The sequence below is a fragment of the Paramormyrops kingsleyae genome, chromosome 10 (genome assembly GCF_048594095.1).
Source record: "Paramormyrops kingsleyae isolate MSU_618 chromosome 10, PKINGS_0.4, whole genome shotgun sequence".
Lineage (NCBI taxonomy): Eukaryota > Metazoa > Chordata > Actinopteri > Osteoglossiformes > Mormyridae > Paramormyrops > Paramormyrops kingsleyae.
Window position 1 is genome coordinate 31,843,783 of NC_132806.1, and position 22,857 is coordinate 31,866,639.

Consider the following 22,857-nt stretch of genomic DNA (forward strand, 5'->3'; position numbering starts at 1 on the left):
ATTGAAATCTGTAAGTATTCAAAAAACATTTTTGGAATGGAATACCCATTAAATATCTGCTTATCTCATTACAGGAGCTAAACACTTTTTTGGTGTAAGATAAAGGTAAAGTTTACTTAAAATTTATCTAACACAGAATGAAGAGTATCCAGGGTCACTGCAATGTCTACGCATCAGCAGGAAAATCTTACAAATAAATATTAAGATATACTTTACTTGCCATTTGTAAAAGGTACCTGCAAATTTGTTCACATACCCCATCAGACGGTTTTGGGGGTTGGGGTTTAGGCTCAGACAGTGTTCTGCTTCCCATAAATAGTTGGCCTATTGATTATATAATTAATCTATCAAGCCAAGGGATTTGAACCCACAACCCTTTAAATACAGGAGGGGATCTGTACCCCACAGATCTATAGTACATGCTGTCCCACAAAGAAACACATTACCTGCAACATGCAATAACTACCAGCTGACCAGCGTTCATCCATCCTTCCAGCTGCCTAGTTGAGGGTTGTTGGGAGTCCGGTGCCAATTCCAGGTAGCACAGAGTATGAAACGGGGAAGCAGACTTTTAGTCACAGACCCCACACACAAGCACACTAAGGGCAATTTAGAGAAACCACTGTGTAACTGTGGATCTCTGGACAGCAAGAGGAAACCACAAGACGCAGGGAGAACATGCAAACTCCACATGACGCAGGGAGAACATGCAAACTCCACATGACGCAGGGAGAACATGCAAACTCCACATGACGCAGGGAGAACATGCAAACTCCACATGCACAGAGTAGGGGAAGGGATTCAAACTCCAGCCCAAGAGATATGAGACTAATGTGCTACTCAATGAAACATCTCATTGCTCTAGAGATTACTTTTAATAAGCCATTAAAAATTAACAATTTCCCATAGACACAGTGCACGAATGACAAATTCATTTGGGGCAGAGAATAAGAATCACTGAATTCATTTGCATAAGATACATACACTCACCTAAAGGATTATTAGGAACACCTGTTCAATTTCTCATTAATGCAATTATCTAATCAACCAATCACATGGCAGTTGCTTCAATGCATTTAGGGGTGTGGTCCTGGTCAAGACAATCTCCTGAACTCCAAACTGAATGTCAGAATGGGAAAGAAAGGTGATTTAAGCAATTTTGAGCGTGGCATGGTTGTTGGTGCCAAACGGGCCGGTCTGAGTATTTCACAATCTGCTCAGTTACTGGGATTTTCACGCACAACCATTTCTAGGGTTTACAAAGAATGGTGTGCAAAGGGAAAAACATACAGTATGCGGCAGTCCTGTGGGCGAAAATGCCTTGTTGATGCTAGAGGTCAGAGGAGAATGGGCCGACTGATTCAAGCTAATAGAATAGCAACTTTGACTGAAATAACCACTCGTTACGACCGAGGTATGCAGCAAAGCATTTGTGTAGCCACAACACGCACAACTTTGAGACGGATGGGCTACAACAGCAGAAGACCCCACCGGGTACCACTCATCTCCACTACAAATAGGAAAAAGAGGCTACAATTTGCATGAGCTCACCAAAATTGGACAGTTGAAGACTGGAAAAATGTTGTCTGGTCTGATGAGTCTCGATTTCTGTTGAGACATTCAAATGGTAGAGTCAGAATTTGGCGTAAACAGAATGAGAACATGGATCCATCATGCCTTGTTACCACTGTGCAGGCTGGTGGTGGTGGTGTAATGGTGTGGAGGATGTTTTCTTGCAACACTTTAGGCCCCTTTGTGCCAATATGGCATCGTTTAAATGCCACGGCCTACCTGAGCATTGTTTCTGACCATGTCCATCCCTTTATGACCACCATATACCCATCCTCTGATGGCTACTTCCAGCAGGATAATGCACCATGTCACAAAGCTCGAATCATTTCAAATTGGTTTCTTGAACATGACAATGAGTTCACTGTACTACAATGGCCCCCACAGTCACCAGATCTCAACCCAATAGAGCATTTTTGGGATATGGTGGAACGGGAGCGTCGTGCCCTGGATGTGCATCCCACAAATCTCCATCAACTGCAAGATGCTATCCTATCAATATGGGCCAACATTACTAAAGAATGCTTTCAGCACCTTGTTGAATCAATGCCACATAGAATTAAGGCAGTTCTGAAGGCGAAAGGGGGTCAAACACCGTATTAGTATGGTGTTCCTAATAATCCTTTAGGTGAGTGTACATTGTGGAAATTGCTGTATTTTTTAGTCATCTTTGTGCCCTTTATGATTTAAATGTTTTTATAACCTCAGAGTTCTCTGGTTCTGATTTTTTGAGCATAGTGACAGGTAAAGTTGGTCAAACAGAATGAAAAACAATGACGCGGCCATCTTCTGTGTTTATGTCAGCCCGACATAACACAGCTGCTTCGGCCAAGTTATCCTTTTCACCTACCCTCCAGTCTTAGCAGAACTGCGGCTCCCTTGTGAGGACTGACATTTCACTCTCAGGGGTGGATTTCAAAGATCACATCCTGCCAGGATTCACGTTATCAGTTGCCCGTAATTAGCTAGATGATGGTCTGGTGAATAGCAACAGGAAACAAAGAATAATCTGTGCTTGTTGTCTCTGTAAGGCCCAAAGGCCTGAAAGGAAAATGCATCATAGCATGCCCCTTTGTCCATGACCTAACAACCGGCAATGGCCGTGTTTTTCTCTAAAAGATTGACGTTTTGACGGCGTTTATTTCCAGAACACAGTGCCTCAGTACATTCACATTCACATATATCACATTCAAGTGTAACAGAACAAAATATCGCAAATACATTGATTACTCATTTTTAACTGATCTTAAAACTTTAAATTAGTTTTAATTTAACTTACCTGATATATCTTTCATTGTTATGCATAATCAGTCTAAGAATCCAGATTGATGATGACGCGTTAGAATAAGCATCATGGATTGACTGCCTAGTGCATGAATTATTTTAATTTATGCTTTATTAATACTTCCCAGATGTCCTATCAAAGGAAAAAAATTGAATACAATTGATCTCATATTCACAACCGATCCCTTACGCTGCAAGTTACACAAATATTTCTGTAGCTGTTTCATCTCATTGAAGTGTGTCATCAGAGTGTAGATGAAGAGTTTGTACTGAGATGGACGTTAGACCTAGAATTGTTTTCACAGGCCAGCAAGAAAAACCTGGAGAACCTCAAGCTTGAGCGACTGAGAAAACAAATTTCAGTGCCTTGAGCTTTGAGACTTCTCCATCTGAATCGTAAAAGAATGGAATCTTTATTGAGTTTAAAAGGAGAGACAGAGCCAGGTGGCACCAGCATTTCCGTAATTCATTGGCGTGAGTCACTCAGAGCAGAACAAAGATGGCTGGTACCACAGACACCATTCAGAGACTTTAATAAAGCCTGATTTATTGACTTTTCTCCTTGGAGTTAGTTTTCTTTTTTCCCTGTGTCACTGTATGCACACATGCAGACAATATATGACATATGGGATCCACAGATACAGAAGAGAAATCAGCAGTGTAGTTGAGCTTGCTTATATTTCACATCACAGGATATGCTGTAGCAGTGCTGTTTAACCTGTGTTTAATCTGTATAACCACCTTTTTAGAACAAAGCGGATTTCAGTACTCCTATGTAATTACTGTATTTTAAATAAATAAATCAACCTGGCAAATCACTCATCATGTTTGCACTTTCAGGCAACTATATGGGTCATGAAACATTTTACTTTACACTTTTAAATTGAGCCATAGTTATTTTTAGTTCATTCTGGAAAAATCATTTTCAGGCATACAACAACGTTACTTTGGCACAGAATCAAAACTTCCTACGCGTGGGTTACAAAATTATTTGGGTTCTATTCCCAACAAAACCCAAGTCATTAAAGCACGACTTGGATCAAAGATGTTCAAGAGAGGCCTTTGACATATGAATATGAAATTCACATTAACTCATACATGTGATCACTGAAGAACAGAGCTTTTGAACGTGAATGAGCTTTTAAATCATCTGGATTAGATCTGAAGAATCGACAGAACTATCACTGCGAAGGGAGCCAGGAGCCAAGCTGTGGCTGCAGGATGAGGGTAAGCTAACGGTTCCAGGCGTCCGCCATTGCAGCTGCACTCATGTTCTCTACATTAACTCGTGGGAATTTAAGTAATCGGACAGCAGATTCAGTTTTTGTAGCTAACATCCATCTTAAGATGATATATTTTAGATATTTCTTGGTAGGAAGAGAAACACAACCCTCTCCCCACTTCACCCAGTTTTATTCTCTCAACGAATGTATTCCTTTATGGAGGACGGAGGTACAATTCAGATTTTTCTCAAAGGGAAGCATTAAATCAGATGGACTGCAGCACCACATGTGAGGTAGCAGAAAGAATACTGGCTTTGTTTATGATTTACCACACCCCAAAGCCTCATTTCTTACTTGGAGAGGACATTTTTTCAGTCTCATTCAATTACATAAATACTATTTAACGATCCACAACACCACAAGAAAACCATATAAAATACAAGTAGTTTCAAACTGAAAGTATTTACTGTTTTGGGACCCATATTTGAGGTGGTGTGACTTGGCTGATAGCTATATAAAGACAAATACAGAAGGATATTACCAAGCATGACATACATCATTGAAAGCTCTTAAAATTCAGGCTCCGTCTGACAGAGTCATTCATCAAATGTCATGAAAATAATGATTTGAAACTGCGATAACAGCTTTAAGGTTCTGCTCCGTGCATCCAGAAAAGTCTCAAATTGCAGATAATAGCCGTACTGCTTAAAACATTTTTTTCCTATTTTGTATGAGATCCCAGTTTAATGTTCCCTGAGACTATCCATGCCAGCCTCCTCAATCAAAGTTCATGTAATAATGGACTCCTAGCACAGACACCGTTTACCACATAGACGTATTCGCTTATTACAGATACCTTTACAGCTGCAGAACTATTTAATACCTTCGACATACATCATACAATGAATGCTCGATAAAGTACAATATTGCTACTCAGTGGTTATGCAGGCAAACATCGGCCTTCCTGCACCACAAACAGCATATGTTCTGTTCCGTTTGTTAGTCGCAAATCTTATCTTTAAGAAAAGAGACAGGTTTTGCTCCGATATATTTATTGATATCATGTTCTTAAATTATAATCACTGTAGAACTACAGGAAAGACCTACAAAGACCACTGGCAACTTTAGATGAAGCACAGAGATTAGTGGATATCATACTGTGAGAAAGTCCTCTTAATCCAGCAGCGGTTACAATAAAACTTGGAAACGAATTAAAGGATCAAAGAGGGGCACTGGAAATTTTTTCCAGACGAATCGGCAAAGCAACAGGGTGTTCTGATTCTTCAAACAACCTTCAACCTTTATATTTACACATTATAAGATGCCACGTGGAGCAGCGAAAAGGTAAACACTACCTATTTGAAAGATAGACGAGGTGCCAGGCAGGAACTCCGAAGCGTACAATAAACACTGCAAAAGCCGCAGAGCGGGGACCGATTTGCGGACATGCAAAGACGTTCCATGACAGGACGTCTTTTGCCACTTTAAGATCTCCATGCAAAGACTGAAAGCGTTCTGTGAAGGTGAGGGAAAGTACAGCTGGAAAGAGTATTCAAATATCACACAAGCTTCAAAAGCAGGACACCATACAAACTCAGATACTTACAGTCAGGTTAATACATTTTTACACTACAATAACTTGTTTGGTCACAATCTTAGCACTGCACATATGCTCTACAGTGAGGATATGCGTGCGTCACTTTGTAGTCGAGCCAGTGTACTCCAAACATTGTGCCAAAGAGGTGATGGAGAACAGCGTGTACAGGTGACCCTGACCTACATCGGAACTGTCACCTGAGAACACTGTGCAATCCACACATATACCAAAGAACGGTAGAAATTCAGGTGTATATACACACATCTACCACCATATGCCAAACAAGGCATGAAAAGACTGCAAAACTGTTAAAACCTCCAATGTCAATAGCTTACACCAGCAAACTTGCAAAATAGGAATTTTTATGTAAACACAGACCACTAACAGGGGGAGAGGGGAAAAAAAATAAAAAAATGAGCCGAGTGGAAATTTGTATTTATGGTGCTCCAAAGTGAGGGTGAAATGTTCAACACAAGCCTTTTAAAAAGCATGATCTGGAGGCGGGGTGGGGACTTAAATCTGAAACTCCATTTTCAAATGGGATGCAAATGTTTTAAATATACTACCCAGTAATACCACTGTATTGTGTACCACCCACAGTAGATTTTCCCATACTATTCCTGCAGTCATTAAAAAATAATAATAATAATAATAAATTAAAAAAGCCTTACAGTTACGGAAGTCAATTTGCATAATTCTATTGTTCATAATGAGGCTGAGATAAGTATCTGCGTGTCTATATAATGCTGTGGTCTGTGCTGGCCTTAGGCATCATTCGCAATTTGTGAGCCCACTGCTGACTTAGCTAATGTGAACTTAAGAATGATAATTAGATATAAACCAGACTCACTTCAACGATTGTGTTAAGTGAATTTCATGCTTTTCTGGGATTCAGTCATTTTATTTTGCAGAAAAGTAAACCTGCAACCTCTCCGAAGATTGCTGCACCAGTGAAATACTCACTGCTTACTGTAACACCACCATCTGCTGTCCAGTAAGGGCAGTGCAATTTCTCTTCCACCCCAGACCAGCCTTGAAAATGAGTATGTCTGGACTAAATGTTAAGTATTGTTTTAAAATCAAATATTATCAGTAATGCATTCAAAATTTTAGCTTGATGTTTACTTTGTTATATTGGTCTAATAGCCATCTCACGACCAGAATAGTCTTTATATTTCAAATTAACCTCCAGATAAGATAGCAAACTTAACCATGTCACAGTACATTAACCTCCAAACCAACAGAGTAAATAATAAAACAGTAAGAGTTTGTTTCTTGTTCCTTTTGCTGACTAACATTCTGACTGACATTCTTACAGTGTGTGATGTGGTGTAACTGTGTGTCATGTGATGCTCCATCGCCCAATCACGGCATGATGCAGTGTGCCTGGTCCTGGATAGCCCCTCAGGGAGCTAGAGGTCCCAGGCTCAGCTCCACGTGGTGGGTCAGCCAGACGGCTTCGCTGGGCGGCTCGCCCTCCTCACTGGGCCTGATGGGGGCCGACAGGTTGCGGAAATCGTGGCGGATCTTGAAGGACACCGTGACATCGCGGTCATCGCGCTGTGGCGTCACCTTGATGAAGAAGCCGATTTTGTTGGACTTCCTGAAGGCCACGATACTGCAGGGTGGGAAGATGCATCGGAGAACGGTGATTTACAGCGTGCTGCTAACAACCTACGCAAGTAAACTGAAAAGGCTGCGACATCAGATCTTTAACACTTGCACTGCAGAGTTTTCCTATCACATTTCATTAAATGTAACGACTCCTCAACCCACCAAGGTACCGTAAAACCTTATACGTTCAAGACCCTTATACAAAAAGTGCCTATATCCCAACCAGTCAAATACTTTAAATAAGGCCTAGGTTACACAATGTAAATTCTATGTTACAATATTACAGTAGCTGTTATGTACATTTAGGGAAAAATTATTTAAAAAAAAAAAAAAAAAAAACATTGCACATACACAGTACATTACAGCACTTTTACTACTAACTTCTTTAGTTAGTAGTATCTTACACAAAATTGTAATAAAAACAACTAGCTAAAAACACAGCGCAGTTAGCGAATGCTAAAAACACAGCGCAGTTAGCGAATGCTAAAAACACAGCGCAGTTAGCGAATGCTAAAAACACAGCGCACTTAGCGAATGCTAAAAACACAGCGCACTTAGCGAATGCTAAAAACACAGCGCACTTAGCGAATGCTAAAAACACAGCGCACTTAGCGAATGCTAAAAACACAGCGCACTTAGCGAATGCTAAAAACACAGCGCACTTAGCGAATGCTAAAAACACAGCGCACTTAGCGAATGTTAAAAACACAGCGCACTTAGCGAATGTTAAAAACACAGCGCACTTAGCGAATGTTAAAAACACAGCGCACTTAGCGAATGTTAAAAACACAGCGCACTTAGCGAATGTTAAAAACACAGCGCACTTAGCGAATGTTAAAAACACAGCGCACTTAGCGAATGTTAAAAACACAGCACACTTAGCGAATGCTAAAAACACAGCGCAGTTAGCAAATGCTAAAAACAGCGCAGTTAGCAAATGCTAAAAAAACAACGCAGTTAGCAAATGCTAAAAACACAGCACACTTAGCGAATGCTAAAAACACAGCACACTTAGCAAATGCTAAAAACACAGCACACTTAGCAAATGCTAAAAACACAGCACACTTAGCAAATGCTAAAAACACAGCACACTTAGCAAATGCTAAAAACACAGCACACTTAGCAAATGCTAAAAACACAGCGTAATTAGCCAATGCTAAAAACACAGCACACTTAGCAAATGCTAAAAACAGCACACTTAGCAAATGCTAAAAACACAGCACACTGAGCAAATGCTAAAAACACAGCACACTTAGCACATGTTTATAGTACAATACACAAATAACGAGTTGCAGCTCCACCATCAACCAGAGCTAGACAACAACTGAGTTAGGATGCAGGGCAATGGATGCTTGAATAGACAGCATACAGGCACACACCATTGTCAATGTTCATTTATGAGCCAATTTTAAAAACATTTTTTGGTTAATTTTAAAGTTTTTCTTCAATTAAGCAATAACATACGAGAAGGAGTGCGGTTGTACTCAAATATATCATGGCTGTGATTCAATCATAGGCACAATTGTTACGAACTGTAACATTGTGGGTGCAGCCTTCAATCTGCCACCCTACACAGGCTACCAGCGTGGAGAACAGACTTATTGATGGACTTTGACCTGGATCAGTTTACTCTCTGCTTTTAGCAAGCAAGCCCACACTTATTTTTCCAGTAATGTTAGCATGCCGGAGTGGGGGGTTAGGCAGCCAGTTGACCTTGGATCCCCAGAGGTTTTTTAATTGGGAGTTTTTAGTTCCTCTCCTCTGTTGTCATCTTTCTTTCTCTTTCATCCCCCCTTTTCCCTGTTTCTGTACTTTTCCATCTTAATGAATCAATGTTGTGATGTGTCATAACACACCCATGTAAAGTACCTTGGGGCGTCTCTGAAGGCATTATATAATAACAGATTGAATTGAAAATCACAGGTGTTGACCAAGGGGTACAGTTTGGCCCCGCATTTTAAGTCAGTACCCCCCCCGAAGATGCAGCCACGGGAAGCTGCCCTTATTTGCTAGGATCCACGCCTGGTCAGATCCTCAGGTAAACCCTGTTCAGAAGCACCAAAGAGCATCACGGCGTCAAAACATGACAGTGGCCCCAGAAATAAATCTGATATTATCGCGACAGCACTACTCGCGACAGGGCCCCCTCTGCCTCAAGCCCCATTTTAAAGGAGGGGGCGACACAGGTGAGGGCCCAGGCAGCAGCGGACAGCAGCGGCACTCACTCCGGGTCGTCCTGGAAGTCCTGCGGCTCAGCCAGCTCGTCGTACTCTGCCGCCGCGTCCTTCCCAGCCAGAACCAGCTCCTTGGATGGAACTACAACCTGCAAGGCAGCCAGGTACCAATAAATGAGGAAAACCTCCTGTGTGATCAGCAGAGCCCAACATCGGCTCCCTTCACAGGTCGTGCCATTGATCACAGCACCACCATGCAGCAGTGCGTGGCCCAGTACCTTGGCAGTGCTGTTGATGTCATCGGCGTCCCCATCCTCACAGTTAAGCAGGGTGACATGAGTAACATTCTCCACCGGGTTGGTCAAAGTGAGCAGCACCTGACTTTCCTGTCAACACAGACCAGCGGTGTAAGGGCCAACCCAGCTTCAGGTAATATTACTAATAAGCCAATTATTAATCAACTCTGCCACTTTACCTACATAGAGCTGGTATACGCAAATACAAAAAAGGTTTAAACAGACAAAACAGCCGATACTGAAGTTCATGCAACAAACATTTTGCCTACCTTCATGCATCTCAGGTTTGGAATAGACATTATTCTGACATCAGGGATGTAGTTACTGTGGTGGGAAGAGATTAAATTATTATTGAATATTAATTGAATATGTACAGTAATTTGAATTGGATTAAACGGTTGCAAAAAGTTAAAAACTAGTACTTACACTGCGACCAGCTGGATTTTAAATTTAATCGAGGTTGGATTAAATTCTGGCTTACTCAAGTTGTGCTCACATTTCTGTTATTTCAAAAGAAAAAAAAGAAAAGAGAGCCAAAGTTAAACTGCTTGTATAATGAGCACGACATCCATTTTAAATAATCTCAGCAATCCATAAACAATCAGTGAGATGACTATAGCTAGTTATATAAGCTCATGGTCAGTCCACACGGCAGAAACAAACTGACAAATTGTTTATGCGCACCTTTTACTCCATTCATATCCAGCCCTGTCTTACATTTCATTGGTACTTCCTGAATGCTGACGTAAAGCAGCTGAGAGTAACACCACAGTCACACGCAGACGCCTGCAGCGCTGGGCGACCAACAGGCAGCAATACTGACCCGGCAGCGGAGAGAGCGCTTGATCAGAAGGTGCTTGTGTTTGGGGTACATGTGCGAGGCTCCGGCTGGCTGGAAGTCAGGCTGCAGCAGCCTCTGCCGCAGGGTGGTCACTGCATGGCACGCCATAAAAAAAATAATTATAATCTTTATTTAAATAGCACTTTTCATACATTGCGTGCAGCTCAAAGTGAGACAGAGAAGCAACTAACATGGAGGTCAAAATATAGAAACAAGGAATAAATCTCAAGAGAAAGAGTGAGAGTAAGTAAAAGCAATATAAACAAACAAATCATATAAATATAAAGGAAAAGTGTTTTATCAGATGCCTAAAAAGAGGAGCTGTAAATAGTGGCCCTACCTTCCGGCAGGTTGACAGGCCCCGTGTAGCAGTCTTCAGGGAGAGGTTCTACCTCATCCAGCGCCTGGGCTGGCTCAATCTTAATCTCTTTTTGGTCCTCACCCTCTTTCAGCCTAGTGAGCAGAGCAGAACATCACTAAAAGGTCTGCAACCTGAAGCTACGTCATGTATATTGTGAAATGCAACACAACACTTAAAATAAAATACAATTTAATCAAAATCAGTAAGAAAAATTGTGTGAGCAGCATTACAATACAGGAGGAAGAAGAGAGGGACAGACAGGGAAACTCAAGACAAGATAACACAAAGCTTTCCCTTCACATCAACAAGGAAAACCAGGAGGGACAGCAAGACCCAGCGGTCCGGTACTCACGAAAGGCCAGCCAAGCTAGTGATGGGTGCTCCGGACCTCTGCCTCTGCAGCCTGGTGCCCAGACCATACTTTTCCTGTGACACATTAAACCAAGTACTGAACTGGACGGTGTGGGAAGGTTAATAACTGCAACTAGAGACTAACGTACATGCTCAATTAAAATCCATTTGTCTGATACATCCCTTTCCATATGCCAAAATAATGTAATTATAACCAAATAACACCAAAATAAGATGCTCCCATTACAAATCAGTAAAACTAAAAAAATGTCATTTAAAAACACAATCAAAAATGCAAGCAAGCAGTTGGATTTCCAGTTTACGTAGCCAATGGGACCTCAGATGGTTCCACACTTCATCAGCTCTCGAACCTCCAACACCAATTGCAATCCTACTACTATTTCACAAGTAGCTTGCAGGATCAACATTAGAACTTCCTTCCAGCAAGGAGTGCATCTCAGAATCTTTTGCATGGGCAAAGTTTTTACAAGGTCTGATGACTGAGAGATTTGACTACCAGGCATTGTAAGCCACAATAATACCTTTTGCAATAAAGCCTTTTCATTTAAATACAAGGCCCTAGTATGATCATACAAATCAATTAAGTGTTTGTTTGCTATACATCTTACACATGATATAAATCTACTGACAGCTGGCAGCCATCGTTTTAAGATAAGATTTTAAAAAATTAAAAAGCTAAAACCAGAGGGGAAAAAAGAAAAATGAGAATGTAATTGGGAGAAAATGCAAGTGTTTTAGCAGCATTAATATGGATGGATGTGGTGAGGCAGCAATCTGAAGCTAATGTAGAAATTCAGAACCAGGCCTGACATGACAAATATATTTTTTATGATACTGTTTTCACATAAAATACCATAATCCAATTTACCCATTAGCCTATGTTTTCTGTAAGAATTATGCATCCCTGCTTTATCTTATAAACACATACAGGAAAATACATATATACCCTATTTCAATAAGTCTCTCATAATGGAGTGAAAGAAGCTTTTGTGCTGGGTAAGCAACAGGCAGCAAAGGCATTCATGTGATCTGAGGTTCATCAGCTACAGAACTATGTATAGCAAATTGATATTCAATATTCATTCTTGTCTGCAATGCACAGTATTAGCCAAGGTTGCATAAAATGGAACTCACCACCACATGAATAGTGTGTTGCTAGGGATTAAAAACAATAGCAGCAAACATTATAGAAAAAAAAGGAGAGAAAGAACATAGTGAAAAAGTAATTAAGCAAATATTTAGTTATTAAATGCAGCAGCAAAAGAAATGGATTGGTTATAAATGCAGTTAGAAAGCTGGAAATCATCAATCAGCATTTAACAGAAACCAAACAGTACAGAGACAAAGCCTTTCGAAAGAGTAACATTATGCAGGGTGAGAACAGGCATGCTGATATGCTAGGATTTACCAAGGATGAGCTCCCAAACAGTCTGGCCAAAAATGCAATAATTCTTATTATAGTCTGGAGTGGCTGTTATTTCTCTGAACTGGGTGGTGTACCGAAAATGCCAAGGGCATGTAGGGCCGTCGTCTTGCAAACTTCTTCCTATCCCTCTCCAGTTTCTCCCGTTGGGCCAGTTGCTGGTAATATTCAATGAGCTTGTAGATCTATGGGGAAAACGAGCGAGAAAAGTCTCTGAGCTTCAGAAGGTACAATATAAATGTTACAACTAGAAAAGCTAAGCTTGGAGAAAAGGAAGGTGCTGCACCCACCCGCTGAGCATGAGGATTTTCAGGCTCCTGCCAGCCACCGCTGGCTGCAAGAGAAACAAAGCTGCACATCACCAAACGAACAGAAATGGGCAGCTGCACATCACTAAACGAACCAAAATGGGCAGCTGCACATCACTAAACGAACCAAAAGGGGCAGCTGCACATCACTAAACAAACAGAAATGGGCAGGGCAAACGCCCCGAGACCACTGGGGACAATAAGCTTTAGGAGGATTTTTTTTTTTTTCCCATTCTATTTTACTAGACTGATCTTAGTAAATCCTAATTCACAAAAGCTCCCTTCATTACGTCTAAAATTGCACAGCTTTTAAAGGTGTACAAGCTGTTTGAAATTCAATTTTCGTGTGCATTTCTGAGCTCCTGTAATTTTGCAATATTGCACGAATATTGGTATATTTCATCAGTATTCTTATGGTTTTTTATTATTCAGAAGATTGTCATTTTTTTCAGCTTAAAGGAATATGTCTGTATGCAACACACGCTTTTGACAAAATATTTTAAAAATGGTTTTAATAAAGAAATCTTGTATCTGAAAAATTATATAGTCTTAAATGTTTACATAACATGACAGGTCACAAAGAAAGGAAAAGAAAAGGGAGAAATAGCACTTTAAATCTATACTGTAATATATTGAAGGGGGAAAATCACTTTCACTTTTTATAGAACCTATTAAGGTTGATTTGATTCAATCCCGTGATGGATAAAAATATCAAGAAACTGGACAGACCCACAGACTTGTCAGCCATGCCAACATCTCGGGAAGTCCAACGGCAGAAGCCACAGGCCAGATAGTAGGCCTTCTTCATGGTGGTCTTGGCCGGATCATCAGGCAAAGGGGCTGGGATATTGGTGGCACGCGTGGACAAGGTGTGCATGCAGCAGGGACAGTCAAAGCAATTGGCACACCTGTATTACGGGAGCAAGAATCACAAACCACAATTCATGACAATTCACTATTCTCCATAGGAGAATATGCATGTATAGCAACATTAACTGTTAGACATATTCAAGAACTAGCCTGTACCAGCAACTGGCAGTTACAATCAAATTAGAAATGTCTAAGTATTCATACCACAATTCCTTACTGACAGCATTAAATATGAGAATCTGCCTCTTCTCACCTGTTCTTTTTTAGTTTTGCCTCTGCTGAAGGCATATTCTCCAAGCAGCTGGGACAATAGTGAGAATCCACCTAATGTTAAAATACACATTTATGTAGAAAATCAATATTTAGCATAGCAGAAATAATGATATACGCTGAAAGATGATGATATACTCTGTTGAGGCCTTCTAGGTAATAAATAAAATGGCAATCAATGACAATCAATCGATTTTCGTAATATATCTAAATATATAAAAAATCTGCTCTTGCTTTCCATGTGCCAAGACTGTTGGTGTTAGCTATCCAAACAGATAAAGCAATTTCTGGCCTGACAAGGCCGGGGGGGGAAGACCGAAAAATAATACGATTGCCTTTATTAAGTTTACATTTTTTAACTCTGCACCTCAAATAGTACACGACTATATTGTACATCGTTAGCATCAACTAACCATTTATTAAATTACAGTCAACCATTTTGTTAGCTTTCTTCTCATTAGCCAGCGTTTGCGGCAATGAAAGAGTCTGCAGTTCACCAATCGAATTTGAGGATTATAAATTGACGTGCCAACCGGCAAATAAGCTACAAAATACCCCCGGAACATTGACAAAACCTCGCCCACTGTACCAGACGCCCCGTTAGCAATAGCAAGCTAAAGAAACATAGTAGGATAACTATACTTTGACTTACTTCGTGAGACACACATTCCAAAGACCGCAATTCACTGCAATAACGACAGAAATATAAACTAGAAAGTGGGGAACGGATCTTTTTTTCGCCGGTGACAAGATAGTTCACCCGTTCGGGCTGCAGTAAGGACGCCATCGCCGCTCCTCCTGAAACCCCGACCAACCACGAAATTCCTGCCCACGTGATCCACTTGGTCACGTGCTCAGGGACGACACACGACTAAGTGGTGACGTTGTTAGTTGTTTCTAAAATAATAACAATTGTTGCATTTGTTGCAAGGTACGAAAACGTCGTCGATAGTTTGCCGTGCAACATAACTCGGAAATCAAAACCGTGTGATTAAATTTATTTGGGCTTCTTTCCAAAGTAGGTGGAAGCAATTGGTCCATCAGTGTAGATGCTGTGGTATCTTAGCGTCCATCTACGCATGTGCAAATTATTCTCAAACTAACCAGTTACGGCGTCTAACTTTATTCCGTTTGGGACAGTCATCAGCACATCATATACGAGGGACGCCGACCGTCTGAGACGCAAATCCACAGTATTTGTATTTGGCTGTGACTGTGCCCTGCGATGGATTGGCGCCCCATCCTGGCGGTGGAGGTTCTACACCATTTAAACCGGGGGGGCAGTTCTTCTGTTAGGGGGCTAGATGCTTTAACCTTCAATGTCTTCCAAATATTACTTACACTAGCCAGCATTAAGACCGAAAAACAATTATGAAAACGTAATTTATGCATTTCAGTCACATTTTACAGTTTTTACAAATATGTAACTCACTCTAATTTCTTGTTTAGACTGTCCTGCTTCCACAAGGTTGATTATTTTCTTATTTATTTTTCTGCCGTTAATTTGCTTTTTACCGGCTGAAACGAGTTAGTCGAGAAAATGTGCTTACGTTTGTATGTCGCCTGTTCCCAGCGCACAAAAATTTTAATGCAAATAATAATATAGTAATAATAATACATTTATTCCAAACCCAAGTAGTATACGTATTTAGGGGGACCACGGGGGCACTGTGCCCCCTCCCCAGAACCGCACCTGCATCCTGGGTTGTTCCCAGCCTGCAGGCGACCTCCTGCGACCCTGAATAGGATGAGCGGTTACAGAAAATGGATGGATGTTCAGGACGCGAAGTGTTAAACTCAGACCGAATGGCTACCGGGACCGGCAGCTCGCCGTGACACTGACGGTTCGCAGGCGGGCGCACCTAGTCCTGCCAGGCAGCCAATCAAGTCATTCTTCCCGTCATCGTCCAAACCCAGTCAATCCAGCGAGCGAGGCAGTCGTACAGTACATGACTATGGTGTGCGGTGTGTCTTTGCTCTAAAAGTACTTCTTCGGAAACGTATTGCTTAAATTACTCTCACATTTGAAGATTTAAGGTGAGTTTTATAACAGTTATCTAGTTTACTTAATTGTAAAGATTTAAAAACATTTTAATAAGCTGTTCTTAGTAGAGGTTCATAGTTTCAGGAAGCTTAGAGTTGGCCTCTAAAATATTACACTTATTAACGTTACTTTAGATAACATTGTAGATGTTATTTTCGTTCTGACATAATACTGTTTAGTAGGTGGGATCTGAAAAAAATCCTTCGACGTCATTTTACATGCGCGGAGAAAAGATGAAGTTTTTTCTGTTATAATATAATGCTGCAATTAAAGATTTTTGCTGTTCTGTTATGCACGATACAATCCATGCATTTAAATGGACGAATTTGCTTAATATTTTCGTGATTACTAAGAAACTATTTCATATTCAAAACATCGACTGAATACTGGGCGGTTTTACGAAATGTGTTTGCACGTTGCTCGCTTAGCGCCACATCATTAGGCTACTCTACGGCAACAACGTGTTATCATAACAAAAGGATCTGTCTGAATGTAGACTGACTGTCACGAACCATCATCTGATCTGTAATATTTGCCCCAACTTGATAACTCATAAAAAGCATTCCATTATCCATCATCTCGCGACGTCTGTATGACGCATTCAACAGATGAGGTCACTGTCAGCCCTTGTGCTTTTGTCTTTGATCATCTATGTTCGTGAAGAACATGAAGGTTAACTCTACAACGTAAAGGAATCAAAAGATGCAGAAATTATTTTATAAAATTTGTGTTGCAAATAACCAAATACCGATTTTTAGTATAATTTGTGATTGTTACATTTCCTTTTATACGGCAGATCCATTGTCAACACTTGACATGCTCCCGACACATATCCTTGAGATCTGGGCCATTCTGCTAGTCATCCTAGCCACGATCATCGTGATGAGCTTCCTGCTGGCATGCCCAGCAGCTTCCGTCGTTATCTACAGGATTCGGACTAGCCCCAGCAGGCCCGTGAATTCCTGATGCTTAAAACGGAAACAGCCGAACACAGGCTTGTCACGTGCTCCTGCCTGGATTGGATGAGAGCCAAGTGGAAAGAGGTCCCCAACCTGACAGCGTTGGCCCGTTTCTGAATGACTGCACAAAAAGAAAGTTTACTGACTTGTGAACATGCATGGTCATATTCTTATAGAATCTGTATTTAATTGTTTTGTTATTATTGTGACCATGAGGCCATTTAATATGTTAATGGGACAGAAACTCAGCAAGTGCCAATGTGTATTTAAATAGTGATATTATGTGAGGTAACTTAAAATGTCTTAAGAAGATGACATTTAGGCCTATTGCAACTAGCTGAAAGACCATAAATACTGCTAACAGGAAACAGTCTATTCAAACAGGAAAAGCAAAAAATAAATTAAAAAAATAACCAGACTACTGTTTTGTGTAAGTACTTTGCAGTACTAAAACCAGACTATTTCAAATGTTCAAGTAAGTCTGGCATTCTCATACGATGTTCTGGTCGTCATGAAGTCGTGACAAGCTTCGCGTTTGGATGTCAGCTAGCTGATTGGAGGTGGGACAGCCGGCCGTCACCAGTATCTGTCACTCGGCCGTTATCAGTGTTTTCACAGCTGTTTCCATTTTGAGTGCTCTGATGTGTGAAGTCACATTTAACTCATGGTTATTTTTTCATTTTCAAGTCATTCCACTCATTTTTTGCAGTTAAGTAAACATTAAAGCAGTTTAATCATGGTGCGCAATTTTCACAGTGAATGGACCCTTTTATAGCGCACATAGGCATTGCAAAGAAAAGTCACATATATGCTTAATTTAATCTCCAAAGTATGTAGTTAAGCAGCAGCTACATGAAACAATGTGTGATTACAATTTGTAGTTCAACTTCTGAAAACAAGATTTTTTTTATACTTTGTGAATATGTATTAAATTCTGGTTGAAGCAGTTGTATATTTTATACATGATGACAAGTTGACTAAAGTCAAGCATTTTGTTAAATTGAAACACTTCAGTAGTACAAGTGTCCAAAATGATGTAAGTGAATGCTACAAGTAGTCATCTGTTTATTAAAAAAATGTTTCTATGTATCTTTTAAGGAGTGTTTCACTGGCTCAGGTTGAATCTGATACTTTTAACCAAAAATGCATTCAGTGGCTTACAACGGACATTTCTTCACCTTCTAATCTCTCTCTTTCATGGATTTTAATCTGACGTGTCTTTACTTCATGGCCGAAAGGCCAAGTCTTTTTCTAAGAGCTGGGTTGCATAGAAGACCTTTAATGGCCATTGGGAAATCTCGCTTTTTATTGTTATTGGTTATTTTCCGAATGCCCATGCCTACTGCAATGTTTTATTTAGGAGTGTTATGAACATTACCTCTTTGAAAATGATCAATACAAAATTTAGCTGTGCATTTAAAAATGTACCTACCTTGTGTGTGTGTGTGTGTGTGTGTGTGACAGTGCCTTGCAAATTGCCCCTTTAAAACACTAAGATTTTCAACAAAACTGTGTATGGAGAAAATGGAGGTAAAGTTAAAGGCAGGGATCCCACAGATGTCCTCTTTAGGCACATTTCTGTTGGCCTGCCACGTAGTCTGCCCGCAAGTCAATGATTCATTGAGTGTACAGGTAACATAATGACCAATAAATTGAGATTAAACCGAAGTTTTTCTTTATTTAATTGTTTGTATTACCTTATCGGGGGCGGAGTTTTGATAAGCATCACAATCCCACCCATTTGCTCCAGGGACGGTCTGCCCCTTATTTCTCAACTGTATGTCACTGGATAGAAGCATCTGTTAGACAAATGTAATACAGTTCTTCAGTGTTTAAAATACTCTTTCAAAGACTGTTTACACATTAGGTATAAAGTCAGTCACTACATCACCAATGTTTTAAAAATATAGATCAACTTAAGAAAGAAAAAAAATGTAGAAATAACATATGTATAGTATTAATGCCAAATGGTCATGATCATGGTCAAGCCACAAACTTGGCCAGCAGAGCATTGTTTTTTCACAGTAAAGGTAAACAGGTAAACAAGATGCTTTAACTAGACGCGGCAGTATGATCCCAGCCTTTTACTTTATTAGCGTTAGGAATGCTCTACATCTCACGTCCCAACGTAACATTCCAAAATCTTCAAGGCAGGCTGGATATGTGTCACGCGTTTTGATTGGTTGGAAACTGCGTGGGTATCCTGTCACTGGAGGTGGCACTGGGTCGGCAGTGATAAAGCCCTATAGAATAGTGCAAATTCAGAGCGAGGGCTCGACGTGCTCAGTGTCGCTCAAAATGACGGCGCTGGGCAGTCACTGGATTTTACCAGTGCTTCTGGTGAATGTACTCCAGCTGGCTCTTGGCAACCAAAATGTCCAGGTAACTCCTTTCTTTTTCGTATACATTGAGATTGTAACACGTAACAAAACATTTCACTTATTCCGTAACAATAAATACACCCTATATGGGAAAATATTATGTATAAGTTGTTACTGTATGCATGCGCATTCATAAATTGTATTGATATAGTTAATCCATGATAACAAACGTCGGCTGCGTTTTGTATTAGATTAACTTAAATTGTTTATTTTTCGATCCGGGAAGAAAAAGCCGAAATTTTGCGCTTAAGACTTAACCTTTGAATTGATATTTGTAGGTTAATGTCATTTTCTGTGAAGGTAACAGTCAGATTGTTTATTTTCTCAGTGACCACAGTCTGTACAGAAATCAAATATTGACATTATAAGTTGCGTCATTTTGTTTCCCGAAATTCAAGAATTTCTTGGCATGGACTGGATATTGCTGGATTTTCCCCATATTAATCAAGAATCCGTGTTTTTACCGTGTTAAAAACAAAAGCGGGTAACTTTTGCCAAACCACATAGGGCTGGATATATTAACCCAGACGAAACCACCATATCTGTGTTTATGTATGGAAATAACACCTTAACCAAACAAAATGACACAGAAGTCTTATTAATGTGCACATTTTCAATATCGTATTTAGAATATATAGTACTGCATGCCTCATGTGCCGCTTTATAATCATGAATGGTGAAATACAACGAACGTTTTTATAAAGAGAAAAAAATGCAAAGCGCGTTTTTGGCCTATATTATAGATATTTATTAATTTAAAGTATAAGATAATACCACAAAAAACACATCGTGGGTGACCACAAAGTAAATGTGCATCCAAGCAGAAATCTGATTTTAAATTATATGAAATAAAATCCAGAAATTTGCTTTGCATAACCAAATAAATGATGTCATCCCTAGGTCTGTGATCCTAATACCGTAGACACCATTTACAACTATGGAGCAGTAACTCTAAATGGCAGCCGGTATGTTCCCTTCAGTGAGTACACGGGGAAAACTGTGCTCTTTGTCAATGTTGCCACCTACTGAGGACTCACTCTTCAGTACCTTGGTAAGTCACGTGTGTTTTTTCAGACGAAATTGCCGTAACACTTTGACGCACAAATACTTAGTAATAACTGATTTACTACTAAAGTACAAACATGAACAAATATAGTCGCCCGTTGAGATGAAAGATGCGTCACGATTCATTAATGAACAAATTTGAGATCAGAATTTCACTTGTTATTCACTACTTCACACAAGGTTTACAGAATTAACAGACATAGTAACAAATATAGTAACTGCTTGGGATGAAAGATCCGTCACGATTCATTAATGAAGAATTGACATGAAATATCAGTATGCAACTAAGAGTTTGTGATCGATTAGTATATAAGTAATAGCATAACACTATATTATTTGTGCTCCGTCAAGTGAAGTGGTACCGAAATTGCGGAGTATTGCCGTTTTTTTCTAAAGCATCTTAAGTAAAATGGTAGTTGAATCATCATCTATTCTACATAATTTTAAACGGTGCACCTGATTTCAGCAGCTACAAAAAAAGCTTTGTATTTCATGAAAAGTATGTTATTCTCTGACTCGTGCAGATCTGAATGCACTACATGAAGAGATTAAAGATTACGGCTTCACCGTCCTTGGTTTTCCTTGCAACCAGTTTGGGAAGCAGGAGCCTGGGGATAATCATGAAATTTTTTCAGCTTTAAAGTGAGTATACTTACAATGTTTAATCTCGATGATCAATCAAATAACATGAAAAATGTGTCATTTCATATAAAAATTATCTGTTCAGCTTGTTTTGTTTATATTTTATACCGGGAGATCAATAAAAGTAATTAATAATAGGATATATCTGTAGCTGAGTTAAGATACGCATGGAAAATTAAATTCCTGGTTTTCAGGCATGTACGGCCAGGAAATGGATTTGTTCCAAATTTCACAATTTTCCAAAAAGCTGATATTAATGGAGATGCCGAGCAAGGAGTCTTCAAATTCCTCAAGGTGAGGAAAAATGTCTCTGCTATTATTAAACTTCTATCCTAGTGTTGTGCTGATTTTCAGGAAGCTAAATGCTGCAATTGCAGGTTACTTTACTATTGCTTTCAGCTCTGGTTGGTGATTTTGATGCCATTGTTAATGTAAAAAAAATCATTAGACACTATGTCAAAATAACACACTCTGCAACAGGCCACAAATAATTTATATAATTAAAGTGCTTGTGCCTATGGAAATAGCCTAAAGTCCTCCCTCATTTGACAGTGGGTCTTATTCTGTTAGTTAATTGGGAAGGGTTGGGGGGCAAAAATGCATTTAATCATCAAAAATTTAACAAGGAAAGTGTGAAAATATTGTTTTTCCAGTTGATAGGTGCATTGTTCCCCATCCCTTCAAAAATAAAACAAACGTAAAAATATTCTAAATCTGCATGACAGACTTATTGCTAAATGATTATAGGCTGCATGTTAGGAGTGATTGAATTATTATTATTTTTTTTAAACACGTCCTGCAGAATGCGTGCCCCCCTGTCGGGGACAGTTTCGGAAATCCCACCAACAGGTTATTTTGGGAGCCTCTGAAGGTCAGCGACATCAAGTGGAATTTTGAGAAGTTTCTTGTGGGGCCGAACGGCAAGCCTGTGATGAGGTGGTTCCCCAGGGTCAACGTCTCCGACGTCAGAGCCGGCATCCTCAGATATTTAAGTTTTTCCCAAACCCAGAGGCGCATACCTTTCACCCGCTATTAAACCGTCACCTATTAATTATTATTTTTTTTTGTTTTAAATGGGCCATCTTACCTGCTTTCATTTTCCAAATAGGCCGATTAATATAAAGTAAATGTCTGAGTATTCTTTAAGTTGTACTACTCAAAGCCATCTATGACGTGATCACTCTATTCTGTGATACGTGAAGTGCCAGGTGTAGCAGAGTCATGGAGGATTTTGGCATATCTATGATAGTGAGGCTTGAAAGCAGTGACACTGCAGAGCCTGACCTGAAATCCTGGGATCCAGAGCAGCTCTTTTAGTGCATTCAAGCTGTCCTGGAAATCCCTGCAGAATGATGCCACTTAACACCTACTGCCTGGATCTGTCATCCTTCCAAGGTATCACTCTAATAAAGCATACAGTGCAGAGCTGTTTGTGTTTGGTTGAAGTGCTTTATTTGCATCACGAAATCCATGCAATGTAGGTATTGTTGTTTTCTTCAACCTCTTTTGTGGTAGCACCCTGAAATCTCAGCTAAATCCTGGCCACAGTCCTACACGTTTCAAA

At 40.0% G+C, this 22,857-nt stretch overlaps 3 protein-coding genes across 4 annotated transcripts; 2 read left to right on the forward strand and 1 right to left on the reverse strand.

Annotated features, from left to right (window-relative positions):
- Positions 1 to 5,111: 5,111 nt before the first annotated feature.
- dctn4 (dynactin 4) lies at positions 5,112 to 15,078 on the reverse strand. 2 transcript variants are annotated; one of them, XM_023819560.2, is made up of 14 exons: positions 14,855 to 15,078; positions 14,186 to 14,256; positions 13,792 to 13,970; positions 13,045 to 13,088; positions 12,832 to 12,939; positions 12,466 to 12,486; positions 11,312 to 11,385; positions 10,939 to 11,051; positions 10,581 to 10,690; positions 10,184 to 10,257; positions 10,027 to 10,081; positions 9,740 to 9,847; positions 9,513 to 9,610; positions 5,112 to 7,291 (listed from the first exon to the last, which is right to left on the reverse strand). In XM_023819560.2, exons 1-14 carry the CDS (start codon positions 14,987 to 14,989, stop codon positions 7,078 to 7,080), a joined length of 1,404 nt encoding a protein of 467 aa, XP_023675328.1. In that variant the 5' UTR covers positions 14,990 to 15,078; the 3' UTR covers positions 5,112 to 7,077. The 2 variants fall into 2 exon arrangements, with proteins under 2 accessions (XP_023675328.1, XP_023675329.1); XM_023819561.2 differs by lacking the exon at positions 12,466 to 12,486 and having other exon boundaries at positions 14,855 to 15,072.
- A 100-nt stretch (positions 15,079 to 15,178) lies between these two features.
- LOC111847934 (small integral membrane protein 3) lies at positions 15,179 to 18,294 on the forward strand. The gene is made up of 2 exons (XM_023819562.2): positions 15,179 to 16,239; positions 17,043 to 18,294. The coding sequence occupies exon 2, from the start codon at positions 17,063 to 17,065 to the stop codon at positions 17,210 to 17,212; it is 150 nt and encodes a 49-aa protein (XP_023675330.1). The 5' UTR covers positions 15,179 to 16,239; positions 17,043 to 17,062; the 3' UTR covers positions 17,213 to 18,294.
- A 1,135-nt stretch (positions 18,295 to 19,429) lies between these two features.
- On the forward strand, positions 19,430 to 22,718 carry gpx3 (glutathione peroxidase 3). Its single transcript, XM_023819546.2, has 5 exons — positions 19,430 to 19,587; positions 20,487 to 20,637; positions 21,176 to 21,293; positions 21,488 to 21,587; positions 22,096 to 22,718. Exons 1-5 carry the CDS (start codon positions 19,504 to 19,506, stop codon positions 22,327 to 22,329), a joined length of 687 nt encoding a protein of 228 aa, XP_023675314.1. The 5' UTR covers positions 19,430 to 19,503; the 3' UTR covers positions 22,330 to 22,718.
- Positions 22,719 to 22,857: the final 139 nt, after the last annotated feature.